The following is a 17,882-nucleotide window of genomic DNA, read 5'->3' on the forward strand; positions in this document are numbered from 1 at the left end:
GCTGATTGCACACTTTCACACGTATCTGGGTCAAACAATGCTAGCCCGGCCGTTCCCTTCGCAAAAAAAGGTTTTTATTCAACACTTTGTACAAAACAATTACAAATAACAGGTATATAAATAACTCTGTATCATAAGTGGATAGCAGATGTTTACGCAAAATCGGACGTTTAGAGGCCAATTTAGAAATTTATAAGAAACCTGTCTCTTCTGTTAATATTGGATTAACAATCTCCTGAACATAGACTTTATTAAAGTTTAACGTTTCGCAGGCTCGAATGTGCCAAAAATGCATAAACATTCGCCCACCTAATTATAATTTTTTATAAATTCTTGGTGATGTGTCATTAAGTCATAAATTCGTTTGTAATTTTGTATCGAATGTATTAATAGTTCAACATCAGTTATAAATTTTTTAACATTTTTCAACAGAAGCTGGTTCTTACTGTAATAGTACACACGTAGATACTTGTGTATCGTTATTTTTCTCAGAGAAAAGTGTGTCACGAATTTATCATAAACGAACTATTACCCTTGTTACAACACAGAATTCTAAAAAAATATATATAAGAATTTATGGTCTGACCTTACCTCAGTATTCTATTTACATATTATTAAAATAATGTCCACCACTACATCAATTCCCAACGAGTCTAGTTACGCTAATTAAGTATACCTAACGCCGACTGATTCCAATAAATTACATTATTGAGCGATAAATAGAATATAGTTTAACGATTACCATTATCGTTTAAACAAAACTATTATACCCATGTTCAACACTTTTTACATGCACAACATATACCGTAAGTCTATAAAAAACCACCAAGTCGTAACTGTAATTTCAATTTGACAATATGAAATATCCCTACTTTTGAAATACTCATTCAAAACTTCTTCTATGCAATACATTTACCTATTACTGTATCCATTATTACATCAGTTTCACCTTTCTGTGCAAGACCCTATAGTCAAACGTTAAGGTACAGTCACTGGCAGGAATCTCGTCCGATCGCCAACTTTCGGCTGGAACCTCAGATTGATCTTCTCCTTGTCGTCCTCGCCAACCTCGAGGAACGTGTTCCAGTCGACCAGGAAGTATAGACCACTCTTCCTTCTTGGTGGCAAAGATGTGTCCGGCACGCTGGTCGTCCCTCCAAAAGACTCCTCCAACGCCATCAGGTTCGTGGACGTCGAAGACACCCCAGCCGCAGGTGTCGTGGTGGCGCCATTTTGATCAGATGCCGCTTTCGCCGAATCTGTCGTCGCGTCTGCCGTCTCTGTTGGCAAGTTTCATCACGAACCGTTTGTTCAATATCTTTCGAACTGTCGAAACCGCTCTGCTTTAATTGATCAGTACAGAAACCCATTTGAAAAGATATCAGAACCGAAAGACAAACCGATCGAAAGGTGATTGAACCCATGCATTCAAGTCTCCTTGAGATGATATTATACAATGAAGCGGAGATAGAACGCGATAGGTGTGAACAAAATGCGTTAATGGTTTCCACACGGCTGTTAGTCACGGATAGAAACCCTGGGAAGAGCCTTGAATGGTGTCTATTTCACATTATTAGCGATGAACGTAAAAAGAGGAGAAAGTGACTCGAGTTGATATCAATCTCTTTAATTTAAGAGAAGTAAACTTTGTCTTCTTATGAAAGTGAAACTCCACGGGAAAGGAAAATTGCATATACGTAATGAAGAGAAAGAGTCAATAGAAAAGATAGCGTTGAGTTGCGTCTTCCAGTTGTTTCAGGGTCACGAAGCTAGAACGAAAGAGAAACATAAGGCTAATGAAAAAAAAGAAAGACATAGATGTTCAAGGCCAAGATTTTACGATCCCAAAAGTTACCAATGAGTCAACCAGATCCACGTCTGAATCTGTTATACATGTTCGTTAGTGCATCCCGAAGTTTGGTTAGCCCCTGAATGATCCTCTTAACCCAGAACTCCGATCCTCCCAAAAGGTATATCAGAAATTTCTTAATACCAGTCGTAGCGATCGAAGGTAGAGTCGTTTGTTCCGTGGTCGTCTCAGCAGTGGTGGTCTCCGGCTCCTGTTGCCTCTTAATCTCGTTCCTGATGTCTTCGTTGTATGTCTTGAGGATCTCTTCCAGCTTCAGAGGATCAGGTCCGTCCTTCAGCGTCTTGGTGGTCTCTAACAAATCGTTCGCCACCTTTTTAACATTCTGAATATCAACTTTACCTTCCTGGACCAGTTTTACTGTATCTAAGAGCTCGTTGATCTTGATCCTTTGCTTTTCGTCGTCCACGTTCACTTCGTGCGGCTTGAACACGTGGAACTTGGTCGTCTCTGTAGACTCCATGTCATCTGTCTTCTTTGGTGCAAATTTCGTTGGCTTGCGAGAATTGGATATCAATCCCATGTTCTCCAGGATGCCTTTCATGTTACCTGGAACAACCTCGATCATCGAGGGAGTTTCCGTCGTATGTTTCATCGACTTCTGGCTCCTGCTCTCGCCGACCCCTAACCCAAACCGCGCCAAGAACTCCCTCATCCCTTGGTCTTTCACGCTGGACGTAGGCAGAGGCTTGAAGTTTGTGTATTGATTGAAATTAATGATTGTCTTCTCGGTAGTGGTGGTCGATTGGTCAAGTTTCGGGGATTGGAGACCAAATCTCTGGAACAGCAGCTGTACATCGGGCGTGAGATTCTGCACGCCTTTTTTTATCTGCGAGCCTGGACTCTCGAAGGTGTTCTGACTGAGAATCGACACGGGATTGGGACCAGTCGAAGTTAGACCCGATACTGTATCCGGTATCACACCATTCGTATCAAGAATTTGGGATTTATTCTCGAGAATGTCCTTGTTCTTCTTGTAGACATCCTCCACATTGCTACTATTATCTGGACTCAGACCGATAGAAGCCAAAAGATCCATCACCTCGGGTCTCATAGGCATCGAAGTGGTAGTGGTAGTAGTCGTAGACGTGGATGCTCGAAATCCTGCAGAGTGGACAGAGTAAGTCGAACTGTACTTCACCTTAGGGGACGTTTCTGTCGACATAGGTGTCACAAATAGAGCTGTTGGCCTTTCGGTGTTCATAACTAATGCTTCTGCAGTCTTCGAATCCATAGAAACTACTTCTGATTTTCTGGTGGAGATCTCGGTAAAAGGATCTTCAGGGTCTGCGTTAATGGTAGGCAAAAATGGGACCTTGTCGAACTTGGACGGCATGGTTGGCTTCAAAGTGGTACTCGGTGGTGCATAATAACGCCACTGATTCGATGTCAGGACATTATGATTAGTCGTAGACTGTCCTAGATCGATGGTAATCTCCTTGGACGCTGACTTCGTGGTAGGTTCCTCGGTTACGCTAGTGCTGTAGACAATGTCCAAATCCGAATGCTTATTCCCGTTATTCCTGTAAACTGGATACCTGGTTGTCGTCGTCTTCTCGGTCGTAAACTCGTTCTTCTGGAGATTCTCGAGGTTGAAGGTGAACCTAACCGGTGCGGTGTCCAGTTTCAGCGTCTCCTTTAAAGGTGCCTTCGTACGCACTTCCGAGTAAGTCTCCCGGTGATTTTTGTACTGTCCCTTCGCGGTGGTGGATAGTGGGTCTTTCAAAATCGTTTTATGGGAGTTTCGAGTTGGTACCAGATTCTCAGCAGTGGATAAAGTGGATAGATCGATAATAGCCTCCTTTCTGCTTTCGTCGTCGCTGATTTTAGCCTTGTTTTCCGATTTTAACAAATCTGGAATCATTTGGACCATTGGTGGCTTCGTGTACAGATCATTCAAGTTTTCATTCGATTCCTCGACGTTGTAGGGCAGAACAACCATCAACGCCCTCTGGTACAACTTCCTAGCCTTCTCCACCTGCTCTTTGTCCTTGAGACCCTTTATATCCTGAGACGTAATGTTCTGAAGGAACTTTACTATCTCCTGACGCGTCAACCTGGGCAGTCTGGGGTCTTCGCGAAGCTGACGTTCCACTTCTTCGATCGTGCGGTTAATCGAGCTCTCGATCTCGATTTTCGACGGGAGATCATTGTCCTGGCAGTGACCTAGGCCGAGGACGAGCAGCAGACAGAAAACCGCGAGCTGCACAGACAATCATCAGAATTGGCTGCTGTGAGAACAGCTGGAATCTAATTTACTGGTAAATCATACTCTTCAGTTTCGTATTAAGTTAACTGGAATTTTAGTGATAATAGGCATTTAAGTTTCTATTTCTTTCTTCGGTAATATTATCTTATTTTTTTAAACATTTACTAAGTCCAATTTTAAAAAATTTAAGTGTTTTTGTATTAACCTAAGCTATGGAGGTACTTTGAATATTGTTTTACAGAAACTATCTATAAATAATGTTGTCACAGGCGTTGAAAATATTGTGATCGTTATACATGATAGGTTTAACCCTATTTCTCGGTAATCGAATGATTTATGGTAATGAAGATTTTATCGAGGTATAAATTCAGAGCCCAAGATTCCGTGAAAGTGGAAACACGTCACAGCTATAATCGTTACCATCCTAGCCTAAATTCTAACGGAATCTTCGACGACCCACTGACACTTTCGTCGATTTTTACGTGTTTACTTCCGATTCACTCGACGCAAATCTGACCCTCATTCTCACGAATTTGCGTCACCTGTGTGATTCACCCATCCACGTTTCAGTAAAAAAGAAAATCGTTTCTAGATCCTCAAGGTTGATGAATGATTACATGCAATCTTTCACAACTTTTTATTGGTTTACATCCACCGGAGGTTCTTCACCAGAAGTTGTAAAAAAACATTTATCACGATGAAAGATCGATCTGCCAAGGACCAACCGATTTAGGACAGTCGTTTTGCGTAAGATGCATAACGCTTATCCGGCAGAAAATCTAGAAAAGACCGATCTAGGCTCTTTCATATTCATTAACCAGTTCCCGTGTTGTATCCTTGACTGAATTGACCGAACGAGAAAGTCCAGCTTGTTTATCTGTGCTGAATGTTCCTTTTTTTTTTTGTTCGTGGTAAAGGACCCCAGCGAAGCAAAGTGCAAATTTCAATTTTGCAAAGCGGTTATATCTTCATTTCAGCGAAGAAATTATTAAGATCTGACCCCGGAGGACGTGAAATACAGTCGCGTGACGGTGATATCTAAGATTTCCTGACAGACCCGTTACTACGGCCGCGAAATAATTATTAAAAGGAAATTACTGCAATCGTAGCTGCATTTTGCAACGTATGTACTGCCGTGCTGTTCAGTCCCGTGACCCCAATCGATTCTAATATCGATCGAGAGATTAAGTAACCAATAATGCTACAACGCGAATTACAAAACTGGCCGTGTTTTGTACTCTGGTCTTTATTCCGTGTCTGTCTTCCGGGGATGGTCGGGGAAGACTTTCTATTCGATTTTACTGAAATTAATGTCCTGACCACTTGGAATTACTGCTATTTTCCGGCTGACTTGGAACCTGGATTAGAAGAGCCACAACGAGCGTGTCTTCGCGAATCGAATTTTATCGTGGTGAAAACAGGAACAAGAAGTTTATCCGGATTTTATTAGCTCGTGATCGTTCCGTTATTATGTTTAACGTCCGCGAACGTCGGACACGGTGAACGATTCACGATAACGATCCACGAAAACGAAAGTCACTTTCGTCTTCGACGACGTGACCCGTTTCACGCGGACCGCGCCACGATTCTGCAATCCGTGTGCCACTTCCGAGGTGTCGATTGAAAAATTACTTCGTCGTTCCGAAATTTTGATCTTACTTCGAATCACTATTTTGTCAGTTTAAACCTCGATCAATTTTTAAGATACTTAATTTTCATATGCTCGTTGAGATGTAACGAAGCACTAATTTTCAGAAGAAACTGTCACGAACGAAAAGCATTTAGATTGTCTTATTCATTTCTTGAAGTCGCTACTCTTCTATCAATTTTTATAATAACAGTTATAACGCCCTTGTTTCACACTAAACAAAAACGCAGTACGAATTATACCGCAATTATATTCAGTTAAATAAATAACAGACCAATAAAGCACAAGATACAAAATAATACAGACGCAAGCACTCCTCAAAAAATCCATTCGCACAATCCCAAGAAAAAGTCCTCGCACGAAACCCCATTATAATTCCTCCACATTCTCAATTTCTACTTTCACAGAGAAACACCACCAGTTACGAGCGTCACGACAAATCAACGATCCCGGTACAAATTACCCAGTGATTAAATCTCTCGAGTCACTAACGTCTCAATCGTTTTCTTCCTTCGCCCGTAACCAAGTGACTGCGAGGCTACTCACCACCGGACAAGACTAAACTTTCCTATCTCTCCACGAACAAATTCACTTCTCTACCAAAAACCACGCGTCGACGACACGTGACAACACCGTTACAATTTTTCCGCCTTGATGCAATTTTCGTGGACATCGAACATGGATCGTCGATTTTTCGCAAGGACGTAGAAACGTCGGAACGATGACACCCGGCGAGAACTTACCATCACGGCGACCGATCGTCTGGGGACGCAGTTGACTACTGACTGAACGACGAAGGCCTACTTTCGAACTCTCTCTCTATCTTACCCGCTTATTTCACCTCGACTGTCCTCGTGCAACGGCGGCTCGGTTCATCTGTTCGTTTCCTCAGGTGCACGGCCCCTCCGGGGTGTCCTTTCTCTGTGTCCCAGGCGGTTTTCGGCGCCATAAACAGCATCCGGCGACGGGACGATCGATGCACCCCGCTTTCTTCGGCCAGGCTGATACGAAATGGAGAGCCCGGGCAATTTTTCAAGTTCAAGGAGAAAGAAAGTGCAACGGGAACGGAACCGCTCGTCGATCCTCGATTTGACGGACGTTTCCCACCAGTTGATCGTTCGCGCGCTGAATCGGGAAGAAGACGTGTCCATGGTGGATAAGACATTATGTACCGAATTATTAACTTTTGGAGAATGGGCAGATTTTTCTTATGATTTTTTGTATTTTCCACTTAGAATTTCCGTATATTTGTTATAGTGTTATATAACGAAAAATAAGCGACCCCTTTGGAGCATAAAAGTAAACAATTTTGTTTAGGGAAATAATTTCTGAAATCTTGAAGATATTTTCATATACTTTTGTCGTATTTTAAACTGACGATACAATTTAATGGATCGTGATTGTTATGATTTTTTAGATGTAAATGAGACGCAGAGGGAGGTCTTGATGCTGTCTAATTGTGGAGACCCTAGTGTCTAGATCGAACGTTGCTTTGTTTAGTGAAGATCGCGTTATTCTTGAATTACGTGGAATTAGGTATTTCTGAATTATATTGTAAAGTGAAAAGATTCCAGTCAGGAATGACAGATAAAAAATGTGATCGAATGATCACTGAATGATAATAAGAATTCTGTAGTAACCTGAATGAAGAGATTAACAGAATTTAAATTAGAAATGAAAATTGAACTACAAAGATTTAACTAATTTTAGAAACAAAGATTTAACCCCAGAACAACCAAACTCGTTAAAAGGGCGGATTTCAAGATTCCTGTTTTACAATTACTGAAATCATGGTGCTTTTGTCGGAATCTACATTAACTTTTCATTTGTGATACATTTTACATTATACTATATTCTGTTGTATTATATATTACAAACATCAATACATATATATAATACAATTTAGTTTACCATCGATTCGGTACTTGTAAATCTAGTTTTAAACCAAAATTCATGAAAATAGGGTGGAAGTACAGCAAAGAGTTGTTACGATTGATTCGTTAAACGATTAATTTTCCACACTTTTTTCAGTATGTACAATAAATGTTTAAATCATCTGTTGTGTTACAGTATGTATCGTCAGACGGCACAGACTCGGTGGATAGAACCGCACCATCTACCGGTAGGTTACCTCAAGAGAAATCCCCGCTCAACCGATCACCGCAACCACTTACAATCTTCTTTCACCACATTTTCCATTCCTGTCACATAAACAATTAATTTCTTTTCGTCAACAACGATTACTTCGTTAACATAAATTATTCTCGATGAAGACTCGTTTCTCACTTCCTTGAAAGAACAAAGAAATCAAACAAGCCAATTATCGCCAAATAGAATCTTCCATTCTCTAATTCATTTCAGAACTTTCACGCATACGATGACTAACGAGCATAATTCCACGAATCTATAAAGAAAGCTGTAAAGAAAGGGTAAAAGAAGATTCACATGCGATCAATTCCGCAACTCTGCTGCGATTTATCGGCCATCGTCCTCCACGTAAGAACGAAAGAAAAATTATTACGGTTTTATTTGTACAATAGAGGAAAAACAGAATACATATCGAAGACAGAGGTCTAATCGCGTTAATATTGATTCTTCCACCGATCCGTTACAACACCGTGATCCAGCAGCGGTAAAAGTGGGGACTCACTCTCACTGCTCGCCGGCTAAGGTGGCCACCGCTGTTCTCCCGTCGTTTTTAAAACACTCTAGACCGCCGAGAGCTCGTTTCTCCCCGTTTTGTGAGTGTTGTCGGACCGAGAACACGATCACGAAGGTGAAAAAAAGGAACGCTCGGGGAGCCACACGGTAACGCGTCGAAAGGGCTCCAGAGCGCAGCGAGGATGTCGGTTGAAATCGAGACTTTTGGAAACTCCTTCAGGAACCTCACCTGTAACCATGATTATGTGCCCTCGGCGATGGAACACATAGAGAGTGAGTCAGTTGCCATTTTACTTTCATTCGAGTTTCATTCATCGAGCACAAAATTTCTTCCTTCGGATGTTGTTCTTCTCGAGATCAGCTTCTTTATGACAGTGACAGATTGAGTGACGCTTCGTCAATATGTTGTTCACCATTCATGAAATTTTATAGTGACAAGTGGATGTTGATGCTCTAAAAAATGCTTGTCAACCGATTCAATGATCCTTTATGAAAAATGTCTTTTATGTACGAATGTAAACTTGCGTTTTTCGAGAATGAATAAGAAGCTACCATTTAATAAAAGTAACTAAGAAGGGACCATTTGATAAATAAGAAGCTACCATGTAATACGAATAAACAAGAAGAGACCATATACAAAATAAGATCGTTTAACAAGATTTTATGTTTACTGTGTTTACTATACAAGTTTGAAGTGCATAAAATCATGCAGTCCAGTCACACAGTCCTTAAATGGCACTTGTCTTTATAATAGTGTTCGTCAATAGCTACGATAGATCGAAGAATGCGTTACAATGGTCACACATTGGCGTTACAGTCATCGTTGCTAGAAAGTACAGTACGAAACATTCTGGGCCACCACTGTACGAGTACCGTTCCATGTATATGGTGGTCCCGAACTAATAAATACGTGTGCTACTATCTCGACACTACTGTCAAAATTTATATTATTATTACTATAAATTTATATTATTATTACTGTAGAACAATCCATTATCCAATTACCGATAACAGCCTCTGTGCAATCTCTGTCAGGGCCCATTCGAGTGCTCCGATTTACGGAGCATGCGCAGACGCAAGCGCGTCTCGGTGAAAGTCCTGCCCCAACTTCGTAACTCGTACGGTTCAGCCTGTGTGTGCTTAACGCGAAACGCGTTGTACTTCCTCGAAAACAGCGGTTGCGCAACCTAAAAATAATAACCGTGCATTTCGAGAACTTTTTCCAGTAGAGAAATAATTACAATCCTTCTACTCGTGAAAGTTCGGAATGGTAACGCGTAACTTTTTCCGATTCAGGAGTCGAAAGCAGATATTTTTCGTAATTATCGAATGGCGGGAAAAAGGTGGAAGTGTAATTTGACTTTAAATCGAAATTCTCGACGTGGAACCTTCTTTAAACGGAACCTCTCGAAACTGGTTTCGTATTTGCATCGAGGATAGACTTTGGGACGCGATTACGAGGGCTTTCACCCGTGGAAGTAACGAAAAAAAAAGAAGTGCCGCTACCATAGAATAAATGAATATCATCAGGCGGCGTGTTCGCGGATTAAAAATTGCCGAATTAAAGCCTTTTTCGTTTTGATGAACACGTCTCCGCACGAGATTTTATAACACTGTAACCACTTTGTTCGCGTTAAGTGATCTTTACATGGCGGGAATCAATCCGCCGCGATGAATTTTTTAACAAGGGTACATTTTTGCCCTCGGAGGAGAGAATGTTGGACAAGGCAATCTTCTGTCGCGACACTGACGAGCCGTTGCAACGATGCGACAACATCTGACAAGCAAATGCATAGAATACATTATCGGGAGAATTTTTATCTCGCTTACTTTGATGTGCCTGACGATGAAATTTGCATGTCAACGTAATTGGGGTTCGTTGAAATGAGATTCATGTAGTATATAAGTATACATGTACAGACATTTTTCGTCGACAGATGAAATGATTTGAACCGAGTTTGTTAAACAATCTCATCCCTTTTAGATTGCCAAACAATTTTCCCAGCCTAGATATTTAATCCTACGAAGGAAGTATTCACTTCCAGACTACTGTTCGAGAAAAATAAAGTATTGTACAATTTGTTACGCCGCGTTTCTCTAATACTGGGTTTTGCAATCCAGGTGATGCAACCTGTCCGCCAAAGAAATGATTTCGTAACGTAAATGAGAAACCTGGTAGCTAAATATGAGACCCGTTATGTTGATTGGCTGCAACCTGAGCCACAATGTCCATTTTAATCCATTTCACCAGTTCCAGAGTTCATATATGTATATTAATGAAGACAGTATTTTAATTATTTATATTTTGAATGAGTAAAAATTACTACTGTATTTGTTCATTTCACTTTAATTAATTCATTTCACTTCTAATACTTCATGTAATTACACAAGTGACAATAAAATAACACTTTTATGGCGGTTTAATACGGTTTCTACTTTATTTTGCACTGTTACGATGGAAAGATTATGTACATAGAATGTTATACAATCCATAAAACCATTGTTAAACTTCCTTCGGTGGCTACACTCTCTGATCCATACATAACAGACAACTTTTACAAACCATGAATACGTTCACCTTCATTTTTTACCTGTAATCTACCATCCGTAGCCTAGCTTCCGCGATTTACTTAACTCGATAGATATTCCTGGGACGATTATCAGAATTCAAATAAACAGTAGCGGTAGAATAAATATTATTCTAATGTCGTTCGGAATTCCTCACGTATCTCATTGTCAGTCACATTCTGAGTCAACAAGGATATCGTGCATCGGATCAGTAAATCATTTTCTTTACCTAGTCTCTAGTAAATGTTTAATCGATCATTGAATTATATATTTATTTCGTATATTTTTTTCAGGTTTAGGCGCCTTTGGTATAAGTTTCTTAAGTATCGGCACCGTATTGTCCACTCTAACATTGTACTTCGCCGTAGATGCTTGCCACAATATACTTTACCAAAAGGAATCGAGGTTCTATGAAATCAACAGTATTATGATTCTTATGGTATATCCAGTCGCCAGTGTCTGTAGCCTTACAGCGATGGGGATACCAAGGTAAGCCACAGATTCATGGTAATCAACATCGATTTTCCTTATAAGTCCTATTCGTAATTTTAGACCATACAGTCTGTAATAATTTTTCTATATGTATGCCAAACATGTCGCGTAAGGATTCAACAATACAAAACCTCAGTCCCTTAATCGATATTAAAGCCAACGCGCATCGATCACCTACGATCTAGATCAGTGACAGGTTTCTCGATTCTTTATCACGGTAAATAATGTTTGAAGGCTGTAGACGACGGAATAAATATTATGTAATGTCCCTGATAAAGCGTGAAGGTAAATGTTATACATAGATTGTTTAACGTGGAACGTCAGTTCCTAGAGTTGAAATTATATATACGTTTATTTTCTAACTTTAGATGCCCATTTTTAAGTCACCTGTTGATATTTGTGTTACTGATATTGATTGAGTCCGGAGAATTCATTCATATACAACCTGTTATTTGTACAGATTTATATTTTCGGAGACTATGTTATAAAAACAACAATCATAAAAGTGTAAAAATATTATTGAGCCTGCATTCAGAATATTTTATTGAAACATTAACGTACGCTATCGATGTATAAAATAATATTCTATTACATAATAAATACGAGATTGAAAACTTTCAAATTGCTTTAAAATTCACGAGGGTCGGCGAAACAGATTCGATAAGCCTTCGAAGAAGAATGTAAAAAGTCGATAAGACGGGTTCGCTCTCGACACGGAAGGCAACGAAGCGTCGGCAATGAAGTAAACCAGAAAATCCACTTAAGGGTGGACCCGCGAGAAAAAGCGGAAACGCGATCAAATGTCGCGTGGGACCCCGAGACAAAGGGGGTTGTACCTTTGAGACAGTTTTTAACGACCCTGAAAAACAGTACGAAGAAACTCGGGACCGCGCGACTAATGATCTTGATTTCCCGAGATAGGTCCCTATCCCTGGGCCCCGTGTCACGCCTGCGCAGCTGATGCCCAAAATTTGATCGGTTCCGCCGATAACCCGAACGACGACGGCGGGACAGTGACACGAAAATTCCATCGTCGCGAAGCACCCCATTGATATTTTCGACGTGTATCTTTTCCAGGTGGTTTTTTATTTAAATATTCTGGCCGCGAAACAAACGGGACTTCATCTCGAATAATTCCATTTTTTTTTTGTTGAGTAGCTTCTGCGCATACAAAAAGTGCTTGAGGGTGGTGCAGGGTGCATTTTGTGCCCTGATGGTCTAAACAATTTCAGAATTTTAATTTCCAGATGTCCACTATATACTGATTGTACCCACAAGATTGTACAGGGGCCAAGAAGGTTTCGGTCGTTTCGGAATTGTAAATGTTTGAAGAATTGTAATTTTTCGTTCTAAATTATACAGACAGCATTTTAGGCTCCGATGGTCTTGGAAGTCCCAGAAGTTCAGTTTTTAGAAATTGATCGCACAGTTGATGTTATAAGTAAGGTTACATAGGGTTTACTTTGAACTTTGGTGACCTAAAAAATTCCAGCGTCGTAATCTTTATGATTGTACACTTCAAACTGTATAGGGAGCATTTTATGTCCTGATGACTGAAGAAATTCCAGAAGTTTAATCTTCAGAAGTTAATCGCACATTGATGGTACACGTAAGGTCACATAGGATTTACTTTGAACCCCGATGACCTATAAACTTCCAGAGTTGTAATCTTCGGATGATGATTGCACATTGATTGTACACTTGAAATTGTAGAGGAACATTCAGCAACCTGGTGACCAGAAGAGTCTCAGAATTTCAATCTTCGAAATTGAACTGTATACAGATTGTACGTTCAAAATTACATAGGAACCACTTCGTACCCCGATCAGTCGAAAAGTTTTCGGATATCGATCCACCGATCTGATTGCACACTGATACTCCTTTTAATATTTTTTTTGTTTCAGGTCTCAACTGCTGTCGGAGACGGTCACTCAAATTTTCTTAATGACAGCCCTGTACCGGCTATATCTGTTGCTGGTGTACATCGGCCGCAAAAGAGTCACGAAGTCGCCGGCATTATTGCTGCGAGTCGGCCCCTGTTGCTGCTGGCCCTGTCTGCCCTTTCCGGAACTCGAAATGACCGAGGCCAATTTATCCTGGCTCCGGCTGCTAGTCCTACAGCTTCCTATTATCCAGGTTATTTCTTCTTTTTCCGCTGACTTGTTCCTTTCGACGCCTAATTCGGGCCTTTCTTTCTGCGGAAAAATGTCTGTTTTGGGTCGTTAACTCTAGGAGAGATTTCCCTGGGAAACAGTTTGTATTCCTTTTAGACATTTCTATTTCGAAAAAGCTTTTCTCTGCCCTTACTTCAAGAAACTGTGGGTTATTTAATTTAATTCTTTATATTTTTTGTAGAGAAATATTTTTAATGTCGTTTTTATTGTTTTCAGACCTTAACCTGTTGCACGTTGCTTTTTCTGTCGATCCAAGAGCCAAGCTTCGCGACACAATATGGCGTCTGGCTGCAGCCGTTCACTGTGACCAGCATACTTCTCGGAATATATGGTCTGACCATTACCGTGAAGAGTCTGCAGGAAGTCGCTCCAGGTAAAAATCGTGTATGCTTAATTAAGAGGAAGGATCTGACTGCATAATCTGTTCCTGCTATCTCCGCGCGGCCGTACGAAATTATTCAAAACACGCGACCGCAAAGCAATTTTCTGCGTTACCCGTACGTTTACCCTTCGCTTTGTCCGCCTCGCTCGTTCGGTCGGCGGTATTTTCGATCCGCTTGAACGAAATGCTGCTCGCAATTTTATTCTTCGAAGAATCGTTGACGACCCCCCTTTTTTCCAAAACATTTCAGTCGTCACGGACATTCGGAACTTAAATAATTAAAGTTATTACAGACAAACGTCCACCACTACAATAAAAGTAAAATAAATACAAGATTAATATCTATAAACTAAATTCCAGCATTGAAAATGTATGTTATACAATTTCTCGGATTAAAATATTATAATCAAGGTCGTGAAAAACAATTTATCTACGCCTGTTTCGAGTGACTATTTATACAGAATCGTAAAGTATTCTGTAACGTCCATTTTTCACGATCAAAGGAAAGCGACCAGCGTGTGCATACAGAATGAAAATTCGATTCCGTTCGTTAAATATTCGAAAGGCATCGTCATTCCGAAGGCATCAAAGCGGAGAAAGCAAGAAACAGAAATCCCGGCGACTAAATGCTAAACGATTATACAGAGAGACCACACAAGTAACGCGACAGGAAGCAATTTCCATGGTTCTTGAAAACTCCCCTCCGCCCATTGTCCCACGCCCCCATAGTGTTAATGGATATATACGCTTCTGACCCCGCGGTCATTTTCACAGAGGCGAAACTCCACCACCGAGCAACGGTGTCCCAGATGGTGCTGCTGTTTTCGAAGCTGCAGGCGTTCATTGTGAAGAGTTTGCCGCAAACGGGCCTGTTTCCATGTAATCCGCCAATTACACCTCAAATCTATGCGAATGGTAAAATTCTCTGCCTTTTTTTTCGCGGCTCAAAGAAACGGATAATAATAATAATAAGCGGACATCCAGCCACGAACCTCCTTTTCAATCTTTTCATATTTTAATAGGGTGCCATTATTGACCGTTTGCACGTAATACTCGGACGGGATTCGTCGATAAACCTGCGGTTATCGTTCCGGAATACTCTTTTCACTCTTCGCCATTTCGATTTCAACGCCACTTTACTTTTGATCTTCTATATGGAGAGAAGATTCCTTTTTCGCTTCAATTTGTACGCTTAAACAATTAATGTTATACCTCGAATTTGAATTTCTGGATTCCCAATTTTTTATTTTGAAGTTCAAATGTATACCTTGCCAATATTCAATTATCAATATCGATCTTTCAACGAATAATTGTCAATTCTCAGCATTCCAGTGTTACCGTTAATATTTAAATTTTAATTTCACAACTTTTGAGCTATTCCAATTTTTAATTTTTAATTTCAAACATTTAATCTGCTAATTTTAAACGATCAATGTCAATCTTGCAATGTATAATTTTCAATTATCAGCGTTCTAATGGTGCAGTTGATATTTAAATTCTAATTTCAAACCCTCCAGGCTATTTCAATTTTTAATTTTTAATTTCAAATATTAACGTCCAACGATCAATGTCGATCTTCCAACGTATAATTGTCGATTCTCAGCGATCTAGTGGTACCGTTGACTCTTGAGTTCTAATTTCATATTCCCCGGGCCACTAGACGAAAGGTAACACGTAAAAGGGAACCGGTCGACCCTCCGTAACATTTCCATACCCGCGGAGATAAAAGCCGGACAAGAACTGTTACTTTCTCCCGTCCGATTTCAGTTACCTACAATGCCCTGATGCTAATCGAGATGCTGTTGCTCTGCTACGCGGCGAGGCACGTTTATTACGTGGAGCTGGAAAAGGAGGAGAACACGACTGTCGAGGCGACAGATCGGCCGAAAGACAAGGCTGTGGCACAAGTGAACCCGACGAATAACAACGAGGCCGACAAGCAACCCCATTGACCTCCATGGATTTCGCTTCTAAGTTTGGCGTCGTTCCAAACATCCAATTAATCGACCAACGAAGAGAACGGAAATCAGAATTGAATCGATCATGCTCGGACCATTAGGGAATGTTCGTGGAAACGACCAATTAACGTCGATCTTGTATCAATGATCGTCGTCGTTCTGCCTTTACTAAGGAAACAGTACTACTTGTTTCGTGGACAGATAGGAGGTTGTAGATTGTGCGTCGAGGAAAGTGAATCGATGCAATTGCATTTGTAGTCGTACCATTTCTTAACTACCTGTAACTCGGGGGAAGCACTGATTAGGGTATAGTGAAAGACTTTTCTACCAAATTTTAGTTACGGAACGCGTTACCCACTTGTGGGTACTTATTATAATAATTAATAAAACTAAGTAACATTTTCTTACTGATCACGCTTGGATTCGACTGCAACAACCGTGTGGTCATTAGAAACAATTTTATCTAGAACAAAAGATGACTAGAATCACAGATTAACAAAAATTCAATTATTAAGTGCACCAATAAGTAAATCTTTTCAAATTCTCAAATTCTTTGCATAACATTCAATACTTATTTTTAAGAAATTCGACAGCCAGTACTATGTTTAAATAATATTCATCCTCATTCTACAAAACTTTACACTTTTCAACCCTTTCGCCTCTAACTCCCGGCTGTAACCGATATCCGTAAAATGATCCGTGAAATACAAGTTTTTAAATAATAACAAAATATAATTTTAGATAAACATTTAAGTCACGTAAATTCTATTTTCTTTTTGTGTATGGAAAATGGCATCTACAATCTAGTGATTGAAAACCATTTTAACACATTGAAGATCCATCAAAACAGGTAGTACCTAAGCTACTTATTAAGAAACCGTTAATGTGAACCGTTTCGAAACGATCCTCTGAATGTTTCAAGCATCATAAAGCAGTACAAAAACAACAGTATTCGACATACACTCGACGTCTCGTCAAAGTTAGAATGTCCCCTTAAGTGCTATCACGGATTGCACTAACTTCATCGCGCTGCTATAAACGACTGGCTCGGCCTACCGCAGTCACGACCACGCGTCGAAGTCTCCGGGACGGCGCGGGAGCTGTCGTCCCGGCGATGAAGACAACCATACGTCGACGGAGCACCCGTCACGACGCATTATCGCATCGCGTGGTGGCTGACAAATCACAACGGATGCCCGGCCAAATGACTTGCAGCCTATGCTCGCTCTTACGAGAACGGAAAAGGATGGGGGCCTGGATGGACCCTCGAGTTTTTCGTGAAGAGAGGCGAAGTGCCTCTCCGGCGAAGCCCCGCTCTCGAGGTGGATCGTTAAGAAAAAAACCGTGTCCTTACGTCGCAACTATAGGAGCCCTCTGTGACGTGTAATTATCTTTGGTGCGTAATCGTCTTAAAATAATGGGTTAGAGTGAGTTTTTCTTTCACGAACACTGATGGAACTTACCATTCGAAACCTGCGTTGTTATAATTATTATAATGTCTCTGGATATCAGGATCGTGAGAAATAGAAAAAGCATATAAAGAGTGAGTCAATGATAATTGCTATCTAAAATAACTCGTCTATTGGTTGTATCAGAAAACGTTTTAATGAATTATGTAGCATTTTGAAGAACACATCGAATGGATACAATTTGATTTTTTTTTCTTTGCGTGTCCGGCGTAATTTCACGGCTTTTCTCTCGTAATTCTCTCGAATCGACGTTTCATCGACAAGAACATGGTATTAAAAAAAAGATGCATTGATCTTAAAAAATATCAATTTCACCCTGATATCTAAAAAAAAATATGATATCCATTAAAATGCTAGATAATTCATTAAAACGTTTTCTGTTACACCCAATAAGTAACGAGTTATTTTAGATAGTAGTTCTTATTGACTCACCCTGTATATTCGTGTGACCAGA

The 17,882-nt window shown here is 40.3% G+C and overlaps 2 protein-coding genes across 2 annotated transcripts; one reads left to right on the top strand and one right to left on the bottom strand.

Moving 5' to 3' along the window:
* Positions 1-978: 978 nt before the first annotated feature.
* On the bottom strand, positions 979-6,513 carry LOC107194436 (cell wall protein DAN4). The gene is made up of 3 exons (XM_015584058.1): positions 6,468-6,513; positions 1,994-4,070; positions 979-1,280 (listed from the first exon to the last, which is right to left on the bottom strand). Exons 1-3 carry the CDS (start codon positions 6,468-6,470, stop codon positions 979-981), a joined length of 2,382 nt encoding a protein of 793 aa, XP_015439544.1. The 5' UTR covers positions 6,471-6,513.
* A 2,054-nt stretch (positions 6,514-8,567) lies between these two features.
* Positions 8,568-15,953, top strand: LOC107194387 (organic solute transporter alpha-like protein). Its single transcript, XM_015584007.1, has 6 exons — positions 8,568-8,658; positions 11,247-11,442; positions 13,350-13,581; positions 13,836-13,992; positions 14,776-14,916; positions 15,769-15,953. The coding sequence occupies exons 1-6, from the start codon at positions 8,568-8,570 to the stop codon at positions 15,951-15,953; spliced, it is 1,002 nt and encodes a 333-aa protein (XP_015439493.1).
* The last annotated feature ends 1,929 nt before the right edge of the window (positions 15,954-17,882 follow it).

The sequence above is a fragment of the Dufourea novaeangliae genome, unplaced genomic scaffold, assembly GCF_001272555.1.
Source record: "Dufourea novaeangliae isolate 0120121106 unplaced genomic scaffold, ASM127255v1 scaffold39, whole genome shotgun sequence".
Taxonomy (NCBI): Eukaryota; Metazoa; Arthropoda; class Insecta; order Hymenoptera; family Halictidae; genus Dufourea; species Dufourea novaeangliae.